The sequence below is a fragment of the Portunus trituberculatus genome, chromosome 33 (genome assembly GCF_017591435.1).
Source record: "Portunus trituberculatus isolate SZX2019 chromosome 33, ASM1759143v1, whole genome shotgun sequence".
Classification (NCBI taxonomy): domain Eukaryota; kingdom Metazoa; phylum Arthropoda; class Malacostraca; order Decapoda; family Portunidae; genus Portunus; species Portunus trituberculatus.
In genome coordinates, this window is record NC_059287.1 from 9,089,961 (window position 1) to 9,115,091 (window position 25,131).

The window sequence follows — 25,131 nt, forward strand, 5'->3', positions numbered from 1 at the left end:
AGTCACTCTCTAACTAAATTTATCTGTGCTGTCTATCTCTCCTCCATCTCCTCTGACTATAGTAAATTCTTTCACTATTTAACAAAGTGGAGCACATTCTGGTGGTGACATAATGAATAAGGTGGTGAGCGAGGGATCGGGCAGACATCCACATATATCTTTGAATCTCACCACATACATCTTTGAAACCATGTCATTTGTCGGGGTGGTGATATGGGCCCTAATATGGGTACCACTATAAAATTGCCTGCGCCACTAATGGGTAGAAGCTTAAGGGTTGATTCACACCATAGGTTCGATCACACTTAGCTCTTGCTCCAGTCTCGGTCCGGTCCAATAATGTTTAATGCATTTCAATGTAAGCATTCACAATGGCGGTAACGGTTCGCTCTCGCTCTGCTCTCGCTCCGGTTGCTATACATTCAACAGATATTTTGACTGGAGCAAGAGCGAAGCAAGACCAGGGCTGCGTTCCGCTGGGGACAGTAAGACTAGCAGTATGGCATACTTTCCCCGAATCAGGGGGAACCACCATACTGCTCACCTAGCGGGACCGCGCGCTCCTTGGAGGTGAATGCTTGGCGGTGTCTGGCAACCTTTGTTTATCAACAAACCGCAAAGATGGCCACCGCTTCACCACTATATTTTCAGTGTGGGGGGATGCAAATGCTATTTTGACAGCTTATGCAATGTCACAGAACATCAAAAACAATGTGGTAAGTCTGTTATCCCTTGTAGAATGCTGGAATAAGGCAATATGACCAAAATATTAGTATTTATAGCAATAAAAGTTGCCGTCTATCACTGCCTCACCCTTTCCACAAATCAATTAAGTAAGTAATCCATGTCCTTCACCACTTACTTCAACAGTTTCCCTTTGCATACGAAAGTGTTTCTTGAAAGTCTTCCCCGGAGTAGAGGCACTATTATTTCTGCATAGTCCTTGACCCTCACAGGACTTGGCGGCCTATCCTCTCCCTCTTCTCCTTGCCTTGGCAGCCTCTCTTCTCCCTCTTCCTCTTGCCTCAGCAATATTTCCTCCTCTCGTGCTATGAGGAGCTCTGCAGCGTCCAACAGAGGGTCTTCTGCAAGCTCTTGAGTGAGGAGGAGGAGAGCAGCTCGGATGGCCATCTTGTCAACAATACCCATATGGCTATAGCCATTCCCTTGCGTTCCGTTGGGGGTTGCGGGGGGGGGGGGGGGGCAGCGTGCTAACCTCTAACGGAACGCAGCCCAGACCGTTGCAGCCAGTGTGAACTAGCAACGGTCCGCTCCAGTCGTGATTCAGACTTCATATTGGGAAATGTTTCTGCCCTTCATCCTATGAAACATGGAGGATCAGAAGAAAACACTACAATGGGATCATGCAAAAGATAGGTAAATAATTAAATAGAGAATAGAATTTGATTTATCACTGATATAAGGACAATTTTTACAGTTATCCCATATATATATATATATATATATATATATATATATATATATATATATATATATATATATATATATATATATATATATTTACACTGGAAAAAAATATGCAAAAGTTAATTACATCTTGTAGTTTTCATCCTCAATTTTTTAGAGTATTTTTTTCAAATGTTCCAATGTTCATAAGTAGTTGAAAAATTTAATCTCATAATCAATATGATGAGAACATAAGGTATAGAACTCTCCTTCACTCTTTCTATCTTTCAGCATGGAATGAACCCACAATCTCATTTTTTGCTTTCTTTCTTCTTCGTTAAGTGCAATGGCGATCACTGCCAAATTGGATGGAGAAAAGTCACACATCCTCCATCACTGGTGGTGTGACCTCCACTTGTATTGAGGGAGAGGAAGGGATGGGACCGATTGCGGAGTAAGAGCAGACCGGACATGTGAATGCACCAGGACCTTGATGAGAGCAGAGCAAGACCGGAGCGATAGTGTGAATCAAGCCTAATAGTGCTTCCCACATATACTTTTCACATGTCTACACTTACCCTTGCCCACAATACATTATTACAAGCAACTTTAATTGAAAGTATAAAATATTCAAAGGGAGGAGGAGAGGGAGGGACAAGCCCAGAATCATCCAAAGTGGAGTTGTTTGCAAAGGTTTGAGAGAAGAGTTCAGCTTTAAAGATGTGATGGCAGTTGAGCCAAAAGGATGAATTAAAGGAGGGAAAGATGAAGAAGTAAAATTATTGGAGATGTTTTTGGCCAGATGCCAGAAGTCTCAAGGGGAGTTGGAGTTTGAAAGATTTTGACATTTTCTATTTATGAAGGAGTGGCTGGCAAGTTGAAGAATAGACTTGGTATGATTCTGGGCAGAAATGTAAAGTGCATGATATTCAGGTCATATATTAAAACAATTTTTCCCATTGAAATGCATTGAAAATCCCCCTAATACATCCCAGCCTCCCTGGGTAAGAAAAAGGTACAGCAATACTCTGCTTAACGAACAGGATAGGGGATGTCAAAGTTGTTTGCAGAGCAAAAATTTGTTAAGCGGACATAATTTTCCCATAGGAAATGATGGAAATACAGGAGATGCGTTCTGGGCTGGTCCCCAAGAAAGAATTATATATGTACATATATATGTATATATATATATATATATATATATATATATATATATATATATATATATATATATATATATATATATATATATATATATATATATATATATATATATATATATATATATATATATATATATATATATATATATATTCATATATATATATATATATATATATATATATATATATATATATATATATATATATATATATATATATATCTCAGATGTGCTGGAGTCGCAGCTGTCCAGTCTGAATGACGACCAATGAGGCTTCTTTTATCTGGTTCCGCTTCCCCAAAATGGTAGACACAGTCGACCGTGAAAGTTTCATTTCATCTGCCAGTATCGACGGCTTGGTGCCCTCCTCCAACCTCTTGATAATAGCAGCCTTCTCCTAAAGGCTTAGAACCTTCCTTGTCTTCTCAGATTTCTTCCCCATCTTCATTAAGTGGCAAAAACACGTTGTTAAGCGAAGCAGAAATATAGGTCAACCTCTTCGTACTGCAGAGCAGGAGGGAGTGAGACAGAAGCAGCCAATACCAGCACCAGGAGCACTAGTGACAGAGACAGGGAGCCAGCCAATCACAACGAAGCTGCTGTGTTCGATTCCTCACCCAGCAAATTCAAACCCAGAAAATTTGCTAAAATGGATGTGGTTGTACGTTATGCAGACTTTTTGGTCTAACTTTATACAGTACGTTAAACCAGAAATTCGTTACACGAACGTTCGTTAAGCGGAGTATTACTGTATTCATAAATAGCAAATATTGTATAAAAACATAATAAAACATAATAAAAGAGAACATAATAGAACATAAGAACATAAGAAAGGAGGGAAGCTGCAAGAGGCCGCCAGGCCTACACGAGGCAGTCCCAGTGTGCTTAATCTACCTAATTCCATCTATCTTCCCCATCCATGAGTTTATCTAACCTTCTTTTAAAGCTCCCTATTGACTCAGCCCTGACTACATGCCCACAGAGACCGTTCCACTCATCAACCACTCTGTTGGAAAACCAGTTTCTTCCCATTTCCTTCCTAAACCTGAATTTTTCAAGTTTAAACCCATTATTTCTGGTTCTGTCCCCACTACTGATCCTAAGAACTACATTCATGTCTCCTTTGTTAAAACCCTTATATCACTTAAATACTTCTATCAAGTCTCCTCTTAACCTATGTCTCTCTAAGGAATGCAGACTAAGTTTTTTCAGTCTCTCTTCATAGGGTATATCCCTCATTCCCTGTGTCTTTTTAGTCATCCTCCTTTGCATTGACTCCAACAGAGCTATGTCCTTCCTGTAATGTGGGGACCAGAATTGTACCGCATAGTCAAGATGTGGCCTGACCAGCATCAAGTATAATTTTAGTATTACTTCAGGACTCCTGCTTTTAACACTTCTAAAGATGAAACCTACTACAGTAAGGTCCCGGGTTACGTCGGTCTCAAGTTACGTCAAACTCGCACTTACGTCAGTCCACTATAAGGCAATTTAAGATTTAAAAAATAGAAAATTTATAAATCATAAAGCGGGGTTTATTGTTATTGTTGGCCGCCAGGCGTCACTAGTGGTTATCCGCCACACCGCCCACCTCATGCTTGAATACAATAACACTTTACGTACCTCAGTTCCACCACACCGTTGCCCCTGGCAAGAGTGTTCCTACATCTATCTTAGTATCTTGCTCAATGGCACCAAAAAAAAAAACTCCTGAGTGATAGCAGTGATGCTAAGGAAAACCATTACGCTACAAGAAAAAGTGGACATAATTAAAAGACATAAGAAGGGAGGCAGCAGCTGTGTGTGAGGGAGTGAAGAAGAAAATGGGAAGCCCGTTACCATGACAACGGAGAGGTTGACGACCTTGAGGGCTCGCGCACCCACCATCACAACAATAACTCAGGAGCCTTCGCCTGGGCCACATGACACTTGCAGCTGACTTGCACCGTCTGCACCTGTCTGCTGATCCCTATTGCCCTTTCCTATTGCATTTCCTGCTCCGCTGCCCACGCTTCTACTCCCACCGCACTGCACTACGCTCCCAGCTGTCCGCCCTGGGCATCACAACATTCGACCTGCCCACCCTCCTGGCGGCCTCAGGCGTCCACCCCTCTGGCAACATGCAGTCCTTCACGTTTGCGGCCCTAATCAACAACAAAAACAAGCTTGTGTTTCATATTCCTACATACTTGTAAACAATATAACAATATAACCTTTTACTTATATAATGCTTCTACTCCTACCGTACTCCACAAAGCTTCCAGCTCTCCGCCCTGAGCGTCACAACATTCGACCTGCCCACCCTCCTGGCGGCCTCAGGCCGCCCCTCTCGGCAACTTGCAGTCCTTCATGTTCGCGGCCCTAATCAATATATTCCTACATAGTTGTAAATAATATACCAATATAACAATATAACCTTTTACTTACCTGAATAACCATAAAAAATGATTGGTTGAAAACTCGATAATATGCTTTGAAAGTACAGAAACTCGAGTTACGTACAAAATCGACTTACGTCATGTTTCAGGAACGTAACTCTGACGTAACTCGGGACCCTACTGTACTCTATTCGCCTTATTTCTGGCCTCAATACATTGCTTCCTTGTACTGAGATCAGAGCTAACTATGACTCCTAGATCTTTCTCATACTTGGAACTTCCTAGTGCCACGTTATCTATTGTGTACCTATTGCTTGGATTATCTCTACCCACGCTCAGCACCTTGCACTTGTTAATATTGAACTGCATTACCCATCTATCTTCCATTCTTTCATCCTATCCAAGTCAGCCTGCAAAGCTTTAACATCCGAATCGAACCTAATGAATCTACCTATCTTCGTGTCGTCCGCAATTTTACTGATATCACTATTAATTCCACTATCCAAGTCGTTGATATATATTAGAAATAATAATGGCCCTAGAACTGAGCCCTATGGCACCCCACTAACTACTTCTCCCCACTCGGAATTCGATCCATCCCTTTGTCGCCTGACGTCTAACTACGCTTCAATCCAGCCTAATATTCTACCCTCTATACCGTGTGCTTTAACCTTTTTAAAGAGTCTCTGGTGAGGTACTTTGTCAAAGGCTTTACTGAAATCTAAGTATAGAATGTCATAACTATCACCTTTATCTGCCGCCTTATAAACCTTACTATAAAAGCTCAACAAGTTGGTAAGACACGACTTCCCCTTTGTAAATCCATGTTGTGTGTGATTTATCAAGCTGTGTTTATCTAGGTGTTTCTAATGTTTTTCGTTATTATCGATTCCATTAGTTTACCCACAACTGAAGTTAAGCTGACAGGCCTGTAATTAGACATTAGGGTTTTATCTCCCTTCTTAAATATGGGAACCACATTAGCTTCTCTCCACATTATCGGTACCTCACCTGACTCCATTGACATCCTAAAAAGTGCCGCTAAAGGCTCGCTTACGATGTCCTTGCATTCTTTTAGAACCCTTGGATATACGCCTGTAACTATACGTTAGGGTTTTATCTCCCTTCTTAAATATGGGAACCACATTAGCTTCTCTCCACATTATCGGTACCTCATCTGACTCCAGTGACATCCTAAAAAGTGCCGCTAAAGGCTCACTTACAACGTCCTTGCATTCCTTTAGAACCCTTGGATATACTTCATCAAGTCCCGGTGACTTGAATTTCTTTAGTTTATTTATCTCCTGTTCTACAATCGCCTTAGATATAAGGATATCTGTCAACTTTTCACTATCCTCTGCTCTAAATACCTCATCGCTATCTGGGATTTCCTGTGTGTTCTCTTGGGTGAAGACAGTTAAAAAAATACTCGTTCATAATTCTACTAATCTCTTCCACAGAACTAGCCATTTCCCCATTTGTTGTCCTTACAGGACCTATTTCTTCTCTGCTTTTCGTCTTATATAACTGAAAAAATCCCTTAGGGTCCATCTTTGCTTGGCTGGCTACCTTCAACTCATATTCACTTTTAGCTTTCCTCGTTAACCTCTTAACTGATCTTACTAATTCATAGTATAGTGGCCTTAAAGTTTCATCTCCTGCCTTTAGCCTCTTACATATATTCCTTTTTTGCCCTATGCAACACTTTAATGTCTGTCATCCACTTAGGATCATTGCTTCATGACTCTACTGTTTTATATGGAATGTTGGTTATCTGACCGTCACGTATTTTATGTAGGAATTCGGTATAGCTCTCACTAATCCTCAGCTGACCAGGATTCCCCCCATGTTCTAGTCCAGCTTCCCCCTCTGCCTCACTCTCTCTCCGCCCCACCCTGACTTCACACCTCCCCCCCTTCTCTGGTCCTCAGCAAATCTATTTTATTTAAAATACTCTACAGTTTGTGTAATACACATCTAAACTATTCTTTGCATTTACTAAGCTGGTTACTTTTCTAGATTTGACTATTCCTTCCTGCCTATGGGTCTCCGATACCCCTTCCCTTTCCTTTCCCCCGAAAAAAGCGCAGTAGTGCATTTAACTCCCTTTCAAGTGTTCCAGCCAAAACTCGAACACCTTGGCATGATAAATGCACTCCATCCCTGGCATACAAGGTGTCTTTGCCGTAAAAGAGGTCCCAGTTATCGATGAATGCCCATCCATTGCTCCTGCAGTGATCTGCAAATCTGCAATTTAATGCAATAGCCCTGGACAGCCATTCACCTCCCAGTCCCTTCCTTGGCAACACACCGCATACCACAGGGGTTGAATCCTTATTTCTAATTTTAGCCAAAGCCTCCTTAAATCTCCTAAACAGCTCCTCACTCCTTACCTTGCAAATGTCATTCCCTCCCGCACTGAGAAAAACAATGGGTCTGGTCTCGTCTGCCAAACACGTGTCCAGCTGATCACTTACCCTCTCAATTCCTGCCTCACCTGACTGTCACCAATAAGCAGTACCTTACCTGCAGGTATGGACCCCTCTACCCTCCTCATATCATCGCTTCCCGCCTCCTCTTTCTCCTCCTCCACTCCCTCCAACACAGTGAAGGAATTTTCCGTTTCCACTCACTGTGTCGCCCTGAGGACCTTTCTCCTCTTTGCACCTGAGGACACCACTCGCCACTCCTCCTGGCCCTTTGTCTTGATAATGAGACTGCAGGAACCGCCACTCCCTCAGTAGCTGAGTTCACTTGGCAGAACTCGGCCTGCTGGTCAGAGATTTGACCTCGAAACTCCTCCCACACCTCCGAGATCCTTCGATGGAACTCAGCCTCCACCTCTGAGACCTTTATAACAAAAGCCTCAAGAATAGGAGAACTAACACAACCAGCCAAAACCCTAGGGAAAGCAAGGAAAGCCATCACTACGTAAAGAAGCCAGCAGATCACACACCACTAACGGAGACTGGTCGCCTCCATCAGAGACACGTTTGACCACTAGGAAGATTGACCTGAAACTGAGGAAGAAATAATATAATAAACTACTTTTACACTTGACCCTCATTTATCCAGACTTTGGTTCATCCAGACAGTGTCCAGATTATAATTTAATAATTTGAGGACAGACGACCAACAAATAAATTCAAACAGAGAGTGTCTTGCATACTGCCAGAAATGGCCTATAGATGGCACCTGGCAGTTGTAAACTAGTCCAGGCGACACTCCTGAACACAGCATTTTGTCCGGCATCAGTGAACAAGTTTGTGCATTTTTCAATACCTTAGAACTCTTATGTTTCCTAAAGCTGTTGAGTGTAAGCAAGTGGCCCTAACTTTGACTTGAAAGCTAGAATTACAGTAATCACCTGCATATCCAGATTATGTCAGCCAAGGCCCCGGCAGATACGCGAAATATCTGGATATGCAGAATTTCCTCTCCCAACCCCTTATAAATTGAGAAAAAAACATGTACATAACCCAAATGGGTAAGAAAACAATGAATGAAAGCACATTACATGTATAATCTGCAACAAAAAATGGTACATAAGCAGTACAAGGGGTGGTGAGATGTACACACAACAGTAAAGGTGGTGTCACACTAGCACTTTTCCATCAACTTTTTTAACCCTTAAAGTACAGGGGGTTGATTTACTTTCCGTCTGTTACAACGGGGAAAAATCACACCTGTCAAAAATACTAAAAATATTTTTTTCTTATAAAAACATATTTCTGTGTTATTCTGAGTACAACAATGTAGTTTTTAACATGTTATGACCTCTGAGAGCAAAGTTATTGCATATTAAAAAATTCATGGCAGAACCCGCCACTAAGAAATACCCCCCAAGCTCCGATAACACCGTCTCTCTCTCTCTCTCTCTCTCTCTCTCTCTCTCTCTCTCTCTCTCTCTTTTGGGCATTTGAATTTGATGTAAAAGTAGGAACTTTTGCACTTTCATGTCAAGAAAATGCAAAACTCAGATACAGTATATGAAATGATGTGCAAAACAGGCAAAGAAAAAGAAACCACATATTACAAGTATTGTGGATTTCTATAATAATTGGAATGTGGCAACTCTTATTAGCAATGGGATTCACGTGACTTGGCCAACAAAGCACAGTCTTGTAAAAGCAACCAGGTGTGACACGCACCAGCGCATTACTCGAGGGGAATAGGCTACGTGAGGAAATTTATGAACGTAGCTGTGAGGGTTGGTCTCTGTCTCCCAGATGACTATCAGAATCACTACTGGAGTCTTCACTTTCTTCTGTCTCAATAAAAAAAATCACTGTCTTCATTTTCATCACTCCTCAATGTCATTACCGAGTAACACTGACATAACATCACTCGGAGTACCGTTTCCTCCCTCCGGGTCACGGAGGTGGCCAGATGTTGCCTCAAAATGGGAAAAGATGACGTATTGTGAGAGAACATATGTCTCAAAGCTCAAGCAGGCGAGTAAGAAAAGATGCCAGATACCTCCACTTGCCCTAGGACCAATAGCGAAGGGGAGAGATTCAAACTTTAAGCAGAAAAATCATGATTACATGTATGATCCCCGCCTCTCCAAACGCGATGCTACAATCATACATATACGATCACCGTACCTTAAGGGTTAAGTCTGTCAACACACACAAGCTCGTTACAGCCTTGGTCGCGTTTGTCAACTGTAAACAAACATGGCGGCCCCTACATCCCCCAGCAAGTCGTTGCTATTTTTTCATTGCTATTTTTGGCTTCTATTGCTCTCTATGGGAAACTCTTCAAACAGCTTTGTCCACTCATAAACAACAGAGCAGCTCATCTTGGCCAGCTGCTACTTGAAAGTTCTGCCTTGGCGTGTTGCAGTCCCAGAGAAATGTAAACAAACAACTGAACAACTTTTCACTGTTAGACCAGAACAAAAAAAAGTAATATATATATATATATATATATATATATATATATATATATATATATATATATATATATATATATATATATATATATATATATATATATATATATATATATATATATATATATATATATATATATATCTTTTTTGTTCTGGTCTAACAGTGAAAAGTTGTTCAGTTGTTCAGTTGTTATATATATATATATATATATATATATATATATATATATATATATATATATATATATATATGAATATATATACAATAAAACCTCACTTGACAAACGTCTCTATGGACAAACAATTCGGGAGACGACCAAAAAATTTGTCAATATATCGACCCAGGGGACGAACAATATTTCCGGGGACGAACGTGGTTAAACGGCTCGCCGGCAGGAGAGCCGTTTGTGTGATAGCTAACCCGGCTATCACACTACAACAAAACAAAATCTAAGCACAAAAGAAAATAGAAACAGGAACATACAAAAATTATTACATAATATAATCTCCGTGCCACCACGATTTTCTCCTGTTTTTCCTGGGCATGGTGATGTTACCGGCACGCTCTACTGTAGCTTCCTCGGCGTTATCCTCGCTGCTCTGGTGGCTCTCAGCGTTGCTGTCATGATCATCCTGGCCATGTCCAGGTACTGCAGATTGTGGCACATCCATCGCAGCTGTTTCCTCGCTCGCCTAGCAAGGAACACTGCCCTACTGCCCGCTCCTCTCACACTGAGCATCACCTCCGAGGATCAAAGGACATACTGGCCACGTGCCTTTAACTTCCCTCCTTGGAAGTCCAAATTTGCTCCCATATGCATGAGGAAGTCAATCCCCAGCAGGCAAGGGTCTTCCAAGGCAGAGACAAGGACTGGCAATATTTCCATGTTTCCCACGCCGATGTTCACTATAACGGGGCCCCACATAGCGGCACTGACTTGTGACGCTACACAGCTGTTGTGTAGCTCTGGCACGCTGCGCACATCCAAAGTCCTCTCTCATGACTGTCTTCTCGAATCTTGTCTGTCTTCCTTCCCATCCTCCTCTCCTCCATTCCATCATGCCATCAACGTCCAGTCTCTCAAGTAATTAATAACGTTTTCTTTTTTATTAATTTTATTATCATTTTGATAGCATTTAGGTAAGTAAAACAATTTAGGCTTTTTATAATTATTTTGTTCATGTCATGCATACATTAACCCCTTCATTACCGATGAGGTACCATAGTACTTCATGTCAACTTTCGGCTGCCGAACCGATGAAGTACGTGCGTACTTCATTGCTTAGTAATGATACCCAGGGCTCCATATTTCTCGGTTTGTATGGTTGTAATTTACCACAGTGACAAATTGACTAATTGGCACCTTGTGTTTCAAGGACGTTGGCCCGTGGTGGCGGGGGGTGGTGATGTGAACCGCCCCACCCATCAGTGTGTGTGTTTGACTTTGAAACATCCCATGAGCCAAATCTATCAAAAGACATGAAAAATAATACTTAGATGACTAAATATGGGCATAGAAATGAACATTAGACTACCTACGCGAAATTATGAGAAGCTCGAAAAACTCGGTGCAGGGGAGGGGTTGATGCAGCGTTTGTTTGACTTTGACACGTGTCGCATTATGGCATCTTTGTGCTCCTCCAGCAGTGATTCTGAGAGTTATACCCCTCTTGACGATGACTTGCAAGGATCAGATGATAATCTGACACAATCAGAAGGCCTCACAAGTGATTCAGATGATGAATATTTGCCAGAAAATGACAGTGAGGCGAGTAGTGATGACCTATATGAGAGTGATGGTGACGATGAGGAGACACCACCCAGCCCCTCACCTCACACCTTCACACTCATGGCTGATCCCTTTTCTGATCATCGTCCTGGCACTGTTCCTGCCCTAGTAGAAGATTTTTCAGGTGTTCATCCTGATATCTCACGGGATAACATTAGTGCTTTGGACTGCTTCCAGCTATTCATGTCAGACGAGGTCATAGGAAATCATGTATAACAACTTCCGATTTGAAAAAGTATACATCCCATGACCAAATCTATCAAAAGACATGAAAAATAATACTTAGATGACTAAATATGGGCATAGAAATGAACATTAGACTACCTATGCAAAATTATGAGCACTCGAAAAACTCGGTGCTGGGGGAGGGGGTTGGTACGCGCAGGATCACGGAGTCGGTAATGAAGGGGTTAAAGGTCTATTTTGAATGGGTTTTATGGACAAAAGTATGATTTTTTTTATCCGGAACGGATTAATGGTATTTCAATACATTCTTATGGGAAAAATTGATTCAGGGGACGAAAAAATCGGGTGACGAACAGGATTTAGGAACGAATTATAGTCGTGAGCTGAGGTTTTACTGTATATATATATATATATATATATATATATATATATATATATATATATATATATATATATATATATATATATTTAGTAAGGTCTCGAGTTACATCAGAGTTATGTTCCTGAAACATGACGCAAGTTGATTTTGTACGTAACTCGAGTTTTTGTACTTTCAAAGCATATTATCGAGTTTTCAACCAATAATTTTTTATGGTTATTCAGGTAAGTAAAAGGTTATATTGTTATATTGGTATATTATTTACAACTATGTGGGAATATATTGATTAAGGCCGCGAACGCGAAGGACTACGGGTTGCCGAGAGGAGCGGCCTGAGGCCGCCAGGAAGGTGGGCAGGTCAAATGTTGTGACGCCCAGGGCGGACAGCTGGGAGCTTTGTGGAGTGCGGTAGGAGTAGAAGCGTTATATAAGTAAAAGATTATATTGTTATATTATTTCCAAGTATGTAGGAATATGAAACACAAGCTTGTTTTTGTTGTTGATTAGGGCATGACGAAGGACTGCATGTTGCCAGAGGGTGGACGCCTGAGGCCGCCAGGAGGTGGGCAGGTCGAATGTTGTGACGCCCAGGGCGGACAGCTGGGAGCGTAGTGCAGTGCGGTGGGAGTAGAAGCATGGGCAGCGGGGCAGGAAATGCAATAGGAAAGGGTAATAGGGATCAGCAGACAAGCGCAGATGGTGCAAGTGAGCTGCGAGTGTCGTGTGGCCCAGGCGAAGGCTCCGAAGTTGTTATTGTTGTGATGGTGGGTGTGTGAGCCCTCAAGGTCATCAACCTCCCCGTTGTCATGGTAACGGGCTTCCCATTTTCTTCTTCACTCCCTTACACACAGCTGCTTCCTCCCTTCTCATGTCTTTTAATTATGTCCACTTTTTCTTGTAGCGTAATGGTTTTCCTTTTCTTAGCATCACTGCTATCACTCAGGAGTTTTTTTTTTTTGGTGCCATTGAGCAAGATACTAAGATAGATGTAGGAACATTCTTGCCAGGGGCAACGGTGTGGTGGAATTGAGGTACGTAGAGTGTTATTGTATTCAAGCGTGAGGTGGACGGTGTGGTGGATAACCACTAGTGATGCCTGGCGGCCAACAATAACAATAAACCCCGCGCTTTACGATTTATAAATTTTCAGTTTTTTAAATCTTAAATTGCCTTATAGTGGACTGACGTAAGTGCGAGTTTGACGTAACTCGAGACCGACGTAACCGGGACCTTACTATATATATATATATATATATATATATATATATATATATATATATATATATATATATATATATATATATAGCTATATATACAGTGGAGACTCAATACTCAAACTTAATTCATTCCAAACGGGCGTTCGAGTATTAAAAAGTTCGACTAATGATACCTATAAATCAGGTAATTCGTTCCAGCCATTGCCAAACCCAAGTTTAGAAAAAAAGTAATGGTTTAATTTTGCAGTTGCCGCAACCATTGGCACAAAGAAGTAGGGTTGGCCTATCCTTCATGGGCTTGTGACCTGGCAAATACTTCTCTTCCTTTGTTATAGATCATATTTAGTATTTTTTTTTTCCAAAACAGGCCAGTTTCATCACAATTAAAGATCTGTTGTGGGCTTAGGCGTTTCTTATCCCCAAACTTCTAAAATTCAGGCACAAATTACTCAGCGGCAACTCTGTCAGCACTTGTGGGCTCGCCATGCACTACAACAGAATGAATTCCAGTTCTTTTCTTGAAATTCACAAACCACCCTTAACTTGCTTTATAGTCATCATTGGAGTCAGATGTAGTATCAGAAATAAGATCATAATGCAGCAGCCTAACTTTCGCACAAATTATGCCCTCTGACAAAAAATCACCAGCCTTTGGTTTATCCAATCATCAATTTTTCCATTTCTTCTATTACCACAGGTCGCTTAAATTGCCCTTTCATACCAATCACCACATCAGCTCTTTTAATGAGCTTTCTCCTTCAGTAGTGTGGCTACTGTACATTTAGGCATACAGAACTCTTCTTGTATTTATCAATAATTTCCTTTTTCCTTTCGATGGTTGTCACTACATTCTTTCTTGTAGGCTTATTCTCACTACTAACAAGCCTCTTCTGTGCTATTGTAAACTTCTGAATGCAAAAAAAAAAAAAAAAAAAAAAAAAAAAATCCGGAGAGAAAACGCAGGACAATGTTATTTTTACAACAGCGAAGGACCGGTAGGGCGCGTGGGGCAGCAGGAAGGATGAAAGCGCAGGACAAGGTTATTCTTACGACAGCGAAGAATCAACTGGATGCGGTGGACCGGTGGGGCGGCAGAAGGATGAAAGCGCAGGACAATGTTATTCTTACAACAGCGAAGGATCAACTAGCTACGGTGGACCGGTGGGGCACGTGGGGCGGTGGGAAGGATGAAAGCGCAGGACAATGTTATTTTTACGACAGCAAATAATCAACTGGCTGCGGTGGACCAGTGTGGCGTGTGGGGCAGCGGGAAGGATGAAAGCGCAGGACAAAGTTATTCTTACGACAGCAAAGGATCAGCTGGCTGTGGTGGACTGGTCGGGTGTACGGGGCAGCGGGAAGGATGAAAGTGCGAACAAAGTTATTCTTACGACAGCGAAGGATCAACTGGCTGCAGTGGACCGGTGGGGCGCGTGGGGCAGCAGGAAGGATGAGGCCTTTTTTGTTGACAGTCACGTGGAAGGACGTTCGACTAACAGGTATTTTTTCGAGTATTAAGTCGAACTTTTGCGTTCGACAATTGAAAAGTTTAACTATTTAGACGTTCAAGTATTGAATCTCCACTGTATATATATATATATATATATATATATATATATATATATATATATATATATATATATATATATAGATAGATAGATAGATAGATAGATAGATAGATAGATAGATAGATAGATAGATAGATAGATAGATATAAATAAATAAATACAGGCAACCCCCGCTTAACGAAAGGGTTATGTTCGTAAAAAACACTTCGTTAAGCAAAACTTCGTTAAGCGAACCGATTATAACCCCTGACTTCAACTTCCACTGAGAGTAAGCAAAGCAAGAGTGCATCATAGTACAGTGAAAGTTTTAATGGAAGTAAAAATTATGAAGTTTGACATTTAGGCAGTTAAATTTAATTCAAGTCATTATAATGTACACTAATGTTTGTATGTACGTAACTTTATAATGTTGTTGATCTTAAATAATATTTATGAAGGGAGGGAAAGTGAAACCGGAAAGACACTAACCAGCAACCTGTGGAATGTAAACAAAGGGCACACCATTGTACCGCATACAAAACTTATGTACCACATTTCCACAAGGCTTTCCATTTTATCTATTGTAGAGTCACGAGTTCAGGTGGTTCTTTTAGCTTGCAAGGAAGATACAGTCTTACCAGCCTTCTTAATAGTCTGCTGACTTGAAAATAGTAGAGACAGTATATGGAGTCAAGATGGTGGCCAGCAATACTATAGATTTCTCTCCTCTTTCATGTCTGTGAATAATATCCAGCTTCACTTCCAGAGTAGGAGACTTCCTGGTCTTCTTAGCAACACTAGGCCACATTGCAGGGCGTTTTGGTGGTAAGTTGAGCGAGTGAAGACGAGCTGCTGCTGACGCTGTTATGTGGTGCGTGTTGTCCACGAGAAGCTTGATCTTGATCTTGATCTTGATTCTACGGACGTCTCAGAATTTCTCCTGAGGCAGGCCTTAGTATTTGCAGCTCCTGGTGTATTCAAAAGCTTGTCGGCTTGCGTGATACAACAGAGCTTTCAAACTTGGAAAAAATTATCTGGATAAAACTTCGTTAAAGCGAGTTTGGTGCTCATTAAACGAGCAGATGGTAGTAAAATGAAATCTTCGTTGTAGCGAAATTTTGTTGTGTGAACCTTCGTTAAACGGGAGTTGCCTGTATATATATATATATATATATATATATATATATATATATATATATATATATATATATATATATATATATATACAGTAAGGTCCCGAGTTACGTCAGAGTTACGTTCCTGAAACCTGACGTAAGTCGATTTTGTACGTAACTCGAGTTTTTGTACTTTCAAAGCATATTAACGAGTTTTCAACCAATAATTTTTTATGGTTATTCAGGTAAGTAAAAGGTTATATTGTTATATTGGTATATTATTTACAACTATGTAGGAATATATTGATTAGGGCCGCGAACGCGAAGGACTGCAGGTTGCCGAGATGGGCGGCCTGAGGCCGCCAGGAGGGTGGGCAGGTCGAATGTTGTGACACCCAGGACGGACATCTGGGAGCTTTGTGGAGTGCGGTAGGAGAAGCGTTATATAAATATTGTTATATTATTTACAAGTATGTAGGAATATGAAACACAAGCTTGTTTTTGTTGTTGATTAGGGCTGCAAACGCGAAGGACTGCATGTTGCCAGAGGGGTGGACGCCTGAGGCCGCCAGGAGGGTGGGCAGGTCGAATAATGTGACGCCCAGGGCGGACAGCTGAGAGCGTAGTGCAGTGCGGTGGGAGTAGAAGCGTGGGCAGCGGGGCAGGAAATGCAATAGGGATCAGCAGACAAGCGCAGACAGTGCAAGTGAGCTGCGAGTGTCGTGTGGCCCAGGCGAAGGCTCCGGAGTTGTTATTGTTGCGATAGGTGCGTGAGCCCTCAAGGTCGTCAACCTTCCCATTGTCATGGTAACGGGCTTCCCATTTTCTTCTTCACTCCCTTACACACAGCTGCTGCCTCCCTTCTCATGTCTTTTAATTATGTCCTCTTTTTCTTGTAGCGTAATGGTTTTCCTTTTCTTAGCATCACTGCTATCACTCAGGAGTTTTTTTTTTTTGGTGCCATTGAGCAAGATACTAAGATAGATGTAGGAACACTCTTGCCAGGGGCGACGGTGTGGTGAAACTGAGGTACGTAGAGTGTTTTTGTATTCAAGCATGAGGTGGGCGGTGTGGTGGATAACCACTAGTGACGCCTGGCGGCCAACAATAACAATAAACCCCTCGCTTTACGATTTATAAATTTTCAATTTTTTAAATCTTAAATTGCCTTATAGTGGACTGACGTAAGTGCGAGTTTGACGTAACTCGAGACCGACGTAACCCGGGACCTTACTGTATATTAGTTTTTTATAAGCATTGCCCCCAAGAAAGGATTGTTTTGTAATGCATAAAGTGAAATCTTACATGGAATATCCAAAAATAAAGCAGAGATGATGAGATCGGCCACAGACAGCGGAGACTCCGGCGACTTGGTCGCTTCTTCTTCTTCTTCTTGTGACCTTTTTAGCTTGGCGTATTTTCTTTCACCACGATATTACATTTGTTTCCACTTTTCTATTGCCTGCTATAATGGATATCATATCTTAGTATTCATATACGCTCATGCCGTGAGGATAACCTGGACTCCGTGGCAGTGAGTGATAGTGAATTACTAATGAAATACCATGGTATTTCATTAGTAATTCACCATCACTCACTGCCAGGGAGTCCAAGTTATCCTTATGGTATGAGCATATATAAATACTAATATATGATTTGGATTTGGATTTTGTATATCTGGCGCCGCAAAACTACTAAGATATGATATCCATTATAGCAGGCAATAGAGGAGTGGAAACAAATGTAATATCATGGTGAAAGACAACACGCCAAGTTAAATAGGTCAGAAAAAGAAGCGGTCACGTCACCAGAGTCTCCACCATCTGTGGCCGATCTCATCATCTCTGGTTTAGTTTTTGGTATTCCATGTAAGATTTCACTTTATGCATTACAAAACAATCCTTTTTTGGGGGCAAGGTTTGTAAAAAGCTAATAGAAATGTTGTTTTGTGAACATATATGTATATATAAGACAGTAACACCACCTCCAGAGGTGGTGTTCCCAGCAACCTCAGAGCAACCTCAACACAGTCCCTCCAAGTGTTCATGGAAGCCATTTCATTGCAGGAGGTTGCTCTGAGATTGTTAAAGAATCTTGGATCAGCTCCAGGAGGGCTAGAGACAGGCGGGGAGCCAGACAATCACAGCGAAGCTGCTGCGTTCGGTCCCTTACCCGGGAAATTCAAACACAGATTATTCGTTAAAACGGATGTGGTTCTACATTATGCGGTCTTTTTGGTCTCACTTTATATAGTACGTTAAACCAAAAATTCATTAGACGAAAGTTCATTAAGCGGAGTATTACTGTACCTTATTTAGTTTATTTGCTAGTTGGAGAGGGCTTGAAATACGAAGTGATGGGCCTCTGACTGGCCATGGCTAAGATGAAATCAAGAGAGCGCAAGGGATCCACGTCTGCACACAACAACAGCACAACAAGGAGAGAGCGAGTGGCGCGAGGCAGCGTGCTACCGCTGTGTTCGGCGAGGCATGACATATATATATATATATATATATATATATATATATATATATATATATATATATATATATATATATATCACTACGGTTAATGTTTGAGGGAAATGTTAATAATGGATGCATGTCCATATATATATATATATATATATATATATATATATATATATATATATATATATATATATATATATATATATACAGGCAACCCCCGCTTAACGAAGGGGTTACGTTCCTAAAAAACACTTCGTTAAGCGAAACTTCGTTAAGCGAACCGATTATAACAAGTTTAACCCCTGATTTGAACTTCCATTGAGAATAAGCAAAGCGAGAGTGCATCACAGTACAGTAAAAGGTTTAAGGAAAGTAAAAATTATGAAGTTAAACATTTAGGTAGTTCAATTTAAGTCATTATAATGTACAGTAATGTATGTATGTACGTAACTTTATAATGTTGATGATCTTAACTTTATAAAGGGAGGGAGAGTGAAACGGGAAATACACTAACCGGCAACCTGTGGAATGTAAACAAAGTGCGCATCATGGTACCGCATACAAAACTTATGTACCACATTTCCACAAGGCTTTCCATTTTATCCATTGCAGAGTCACGAGTTCAGGTGGTTCTTTTAGCTTTCAAGGAAGATACAGTCTCACCAGCCTTCTTAATAGAGTCTGCTGACTTGAAAATATTTGACAGTAGATGGAGTCAAGATGTTATTAGTTTTCTGGCCTCTCTCTTGTCTGTGAATAATACCCAGCTTCTCTGCGAGAGTAAGACACTTCCTGGTCTTCTTAGGAACGTTAGGCCACATTGCAGGGCGTTTTGGTGGTAAGTTGAACTAGGGAAGATGAGCTGCTGGTGATGCTGTTATGGTTTGACTAGGGAGTGAGTGGAGCGTGATCTTGATCTTGATCTTGATGCTACAGGTGACACAGAATTTCTTCTGAGTCAGGCCTTTGTATCGGCAGTGCCTGTGTTGTCCATGAGAGGCTTGATCTTGATCTTTATTCTACAAGTGTCTCAGGATTTCTCCTGAGGCAGGCCTTAGTACCAGCAGCTCCTGATGTATTCAAAAGCCTGTCAGCTTGCATGTTATGGCGGGGCTTTCAAATTTGGAAAAAAAAATTACCAAGATAAAACTTCGTTAAAGCGAGTTTGGTGTTCGTTGAACGAGCAGATGATAGTAAAACGAAACCTTCGTTGTAGCGAAATTTTGTTGTGTGAACCTTCGTTAAACGGGGTTACCTGTATATATATATATATATATATATATATATATATATATATATATATATATATATATATATATAACCCCGTTTATAATTGACACAATATATACTATAACAATTTCGTTATACCATCCGCTCTTTTAACACCAAACTCGCTTAACTAAGTTTTATCTAGGTAATTTTTTCAAAATTTAAATATATATATATATATACATATATATATATAGTGTAAGGTCTCGGTTTACGTCAGATTCACGTTCCTGAAACATGACATAAGTCGATTTTGTACGTAACTCGAGTTTCCGTACATTTCAAAGCATATTATCGAGTTTTCAACCAATCATTGTTTATGGTCATTCAGGTAAGTTAAAGGTTATATTGTTATATTATTTACAACTATATAGGAATATGAAACACAAGTTTGTTTTTGTTGTTGATTAGGGCCATGAACGCAAAGGACTGCAGGTTGCCGAGAGGGGTGGCCCTGAGGCCGCCAGGAGGGTGGGCAGGTCAAACGTTGTGACGCCCAAGGCAGACAGCTGGGAGCATAGTGCAGTGCGGTGGGAGTAGAAGCGTGGGCAGCGGGGCAGGAAATGCAATAGGAAAGGGCAATAAGGATCAGCAGACAGGCGCAGACGGTGTAAGTGAGCTGCAAGTGTCGTGTGGCCCAGGCGAAGGCTCCAGAGTTGTTATAGTTGTGATGAGTGCGCGAACCCTCAAGGTCGTCAACCTCCCCATTGTCATGGTAACGGGCTTCCCATTTTCTTCTTCACTTCCTCACACACAGCTGCTGCCTCCCTTCTCATGTTTTTAATTACGTCCTCTTTTCCTTGTAGCGTAATGGTTTTCCTTTTCTTAGCATCACTGCTGTCACTAAGGAGTTTTCTCTTTGGTACCATTGAGCAAGATACTAAGAACTTGAGTCAGTAAACGCAGAAGTAGGATAACACTCTTGCCAGGGGCGACGGTGTGGTGAAACTGAGGCAGGGTGTTATTGTATTCAATCGCTTTACGATTTATAAATTTTCAATTTTTTTAATCTTAAATTGCCTTATAGTGGACTGACGTAACTGTGAGTTTGACGTAACTCAAGACCGATGTAACCTGGGACTTTACTGTATATATATATATATATATATATATATATATATATATATATATATATATATATATATATATATATATATATATATATATATATATATATATATATATATATATATATATATATATATATATATATATATATATATATATATATATATATATATATATATATAGATAGATAGATAGATAGATAGATAGATAGATAGATATGTAAAGAAATTAATAGAAGAAAAACAGGAGTGTTAACATTGCAGAGAATCATGAGCTGAGAAAAAACATTTTGTTGGTTACATTGATCTTATATGTATTGTGAGTCTCTTGAAATAATGAAAGGTATATAAAAATATTGAAAGAGAAAGAGAAACGGTGGATTACGAGGCAAATTTATGAAACTATAATGACAGGATTTCAAGTTGTATTAATTTATACATGTATTATGTTGAGTTGAGGATGCTATCAGTTAGGTAACACTGTTATAGCAGTGCTAGTTCATGCAATTGCAGGCTGATGGCTAGATCCTAACTCATCTTAAATTTTCTTCTCACCACCTTAAATTTACATCTCACCTCAATTTTTCTCTCTCAAAGGGTTAATTGAATAAAAAGTAATGGAATTTTTAAATGTGCTGAGATGAGAAGCAAAATATATATTAAATGTCAATCACGTGTGTAATGCAAAGCCAACCTTTAGTTATCCACCTAAGAGGACAATATTGTTGTAAAGTTGTATTGGATAACATCATATTAGTGACCAAAGTTTAAGACAAGAAATTATATGTAAGTTGCAGCATATGTAGCTATCAGGATAATATAAGCCCGAACCCCATTATTAGCAACAACCTGAGTGTACCTCTTTGAATGATGTAACATTTTGCAAAAGACACACTGCTACTAAAATTAATATACATACACCTGAATATACAAGAAAACCAGACATCATAAGCTTAACCCTAATTCTTACCACAACAAAGTCACCCACAAACTCAAGAGTACAGTGGGCAATACATCCATATTGTATCATGTAGCCAGCCACCCCAAGCCACCTGCCTAGGTAACTGTAGATGCGGGAGGTGGTGTTGATCATGACTCTTAGGTGCACAGAATTTCTTCCTTAGCTCAGCTCACTAGTTACCACCACCATTCTTGGCTGTTGACAAAATGTAAAATGAGAATCTGTTGTTTCCCATATAGAACAATAGACTAATTTGTATTACAAAAGGAAGAGTTGTGTATAAAAGGTACACATAAATCTAAAGAAAATATGGGATTTTTTAATGTAAAATCCATTCTTATTTACATACATACCCATAAGTATCAATCATTGCTTAAACCCCATCCTCCCCATTCCCACAGCAAACTTACACCATGTCAAACACCTCAAGAAAAGAAATGAAAGAAATACTTAGTGTCCTTTCTCATTTTCTTTGAGAAGGCACCCAGCCCATTTTCTACTCCCAGGTACCAACCATCAGGCTGATTCCCTCATTTGTCTATAGCATAAAAGGTCATAGAGGGGAGGGAGGAAGGGAAACTCAATTATAATTAATAATTATGGGTATGTAGATGAAAATGGATTTTACATTAAAAAATCCTATTTGTTATTATACATACTACTACCCATTAATTATTAATTATTGCTTAATAACTGAATCACAAGAATAGGAGGGAGGATGACCTCACCCCTAAGAACAACTTTCACTCCCCAAGACACCCTTACAAACCCAAAACTTACAAGGTGGAGGCCATATCCAGAAGAGGGTGCAGCACTTGTATCCCATGACAGAGGGACAAAACCAAAGGAGTGAGAGGAGCATCACAACTCTCACCATAAGAACAGTCCAATGACCCCGAACCCCACAGAGGACAATACATATAACTGTATGTATAAGGAACCCAAAAGAAAAATTATTGAATTGCCCTGAGAGCTGACATAACAGGGCCCAGAGAAAAGGTATCCAAATACCAATGAGTAATATCCCTGAGATAAAAGGAAGCAAAAGTGGACATATTCTTTCAGGTTCCTGCCCAAAAGAACGGCAGGAGTACTGCTCTAACTTCATATGCCTTCACCAGAACCAAGCCCATGTCCTCCTCAGAAACATCCTCAAGTGCACACTGAATAACCTGACATATCCAGTGAGAAATAGTATGAGGGTGCACCACATGCCGAGGCTCAGTAACCATCACAAAAAGGCGGGAGCATCTAGGACAACAATCTCTGGTCCTACGAAGGTACTCTCTGATGGTTCTGACTGGGAATAAAAGCCTGTCCTCTTCCGAGTTGCCATTCCTGCTCTTACAAAGAGCAGGAATGGTGAAGCCGAACTGAGATTCATTACCTGGAAGTTGAGTCTTCACTAGAAAATCAGGGGCTAGAGAAAAAGTCATAGAAGACCAATGAATGAACGTGATGAAGTTCCGCTGAAAGCCCATGCAGTTCGCTAACTTGCCGAGCATCTATCAACTCGACACAACCTTCCAGACAACTATCCCTCTTCTTCAATGACACTCATCTGTCTCCCTCTTCCACAATGAATATCCTCGGTCTGTCCTTTACTCATAATCTTAACTGGAAACTTCACATCTCATCTCTTGCTAAAACAGCTTCTATGAAATTAGGTGTTCTGAGGCGTCTCCGCCAGTTTTTCTCGCCCCTTCAACTGCTTACTCTGTATAAGGGCCTTATCTGTCCCTGTATGGAGTACTCTTCGCATGTTTGGAGGGGTTCCAGTCACACAGCTTTGCTTGATAGGGTGGAATCGAAAGCTCTTCGTCTCATCAACTCCCCTCCTCTGACTAACTGTCTTCAGTCTCTTTCTCACCGCCAAAATGTTGCATCCCTTTCTATATTTTATCGCTATTTTCATGGTAACTGTTCTACTGATCTTGCTAACTGCATGCCTCCCCTTCTCCTGCGGCCATGCTGCACAAGGCTTTCTTCTTCCTCTCATCCCTATTCTGTCCAACTCTCTAATGCAAGAATTAACCAGTACGCTCAATCATTCATCCCTTTCACTGGTAAACTCTGGAACTCCCTACCTGCATCTGTATTTCCAAATTCCTACAACTTGTCTTCTTTTAAGAGGGAGGTATCGAGGCATTTGCTCCCCTAATTCTGGCTGACGGTTTTGGTACTTTTTGTACTCTTTGGAGAGCCAGCGCTCAAGTGGGCTTTTTTCTAACTTTCTTTTTTTTGCCCTTGGCTGGCCCTCTTCCCTACGTAAAAAAAAAAAAAAAAAAAAAAAAAAAGATGCTAAAGCCAAAAGGAAATAAGACTTTAGTGCAATGTCCCTCAATGACGACAAATGAAGAGGTTCATAAGGGGGCTTCATTAAAGAATGTAAAACTAAGGACAAATCCCACACAAGAATGCATGGTGAACATGGAGGAGCCAACTTGGCAAATCTCCATAGCAGAGCTGACAGATCCCAATCCTGTGAGATATCCAAGCCAGTTTGGCAGAAAATGGGGGCCAAAGCTGAATGATAGCCCCTAATGGACAGCAAGGATAAATGTTGTGTCCCAAAGAAAATAAAAAAAAAGGCCACTAAGACCATTACAGAGGCTGAGAGAGGATGACAACCTCTTGACTCACACCAACCACAGAAGACAGTCCACTTTGCCTGATAGACACTGGGAGAGGACTGTCTGACTGGACTGGCCATAAATCTAGCAGCCTTCCGCAAAAAGCCTCTCTTTCAGAAGAAGACTGGAGAGTCTCCACGCGTGAAGGTTAAGTGCCCCTGAAGACTTGTGAAAGAGGTGGCGATGAGGCTGGTGAAGCAAAGAGGCCCTCGAGGATGGTCCACTAGCAGACTCAGAAGCAGAGGAAATGAGTCTACCTGATACCACTGCAGAGCAATCAGAGTCACACAAACACAAGCGGACTCTCTGATTTGAACAAACACCCGACGAATCAGAGAAAAGGGAGGAAAGGCGTACAGATCCAAGCCCACCCATGGAAAAGCAAACGCATCCTCTTTCCAAGCCCCCAGGTCAGGCAGGGGAGACACATACAGAGGTAACTGGTGATTTACGGGTGTTGCAAACAGATCCACCTGCAGCACACCCCACACCTGGAACACCTGCTTGCACACTACTGGATGTACGGTCCACTCTGACCCCACACACTTGCGACTGTGGACGTCTGTCACTGCATTACACCATCCCAGTATGTACCTGGAGCAAAGAGAGACCGAGTTGTCCTCACACCACTGGAGAACGTCCCCTGCCAGAA

General features: G+C 40.9%; 1 protein-coding gene across 2 annotated transcripts in view; it reads right to left on the reverse strand.

Annotated features, from left to right (window-relative positions):
- LOC123512460 (mitochondrial inner membrane protease subunit 1-like) overlaps positions 1 to 25,131 on the reverse strand; it is a 58,703-nt gene that overhangs the window by 16,576 nt on the left and 16,996 nt on the right. Inside the window, exon 2 of one of the 2 annotated variants that reach the window (XM_045268885.1) lies at positions 21,856 to 22,041. In XM_045268885.1, the coding sequence (XP_045124820.1) occupies positions 21,856 to 21,978 (123 nt within the window). In that variant the 5' untranslated portion in view covers positions 21,979 to 22,041. Of the gene's footprint in view, positions 1 to 862; positions 1,174 to 21,855; positions 22,042 to 25,131 lie in introns of those variants that run through there. The other variant, XM_045268887.1, reaches the window with a different exon arrangement.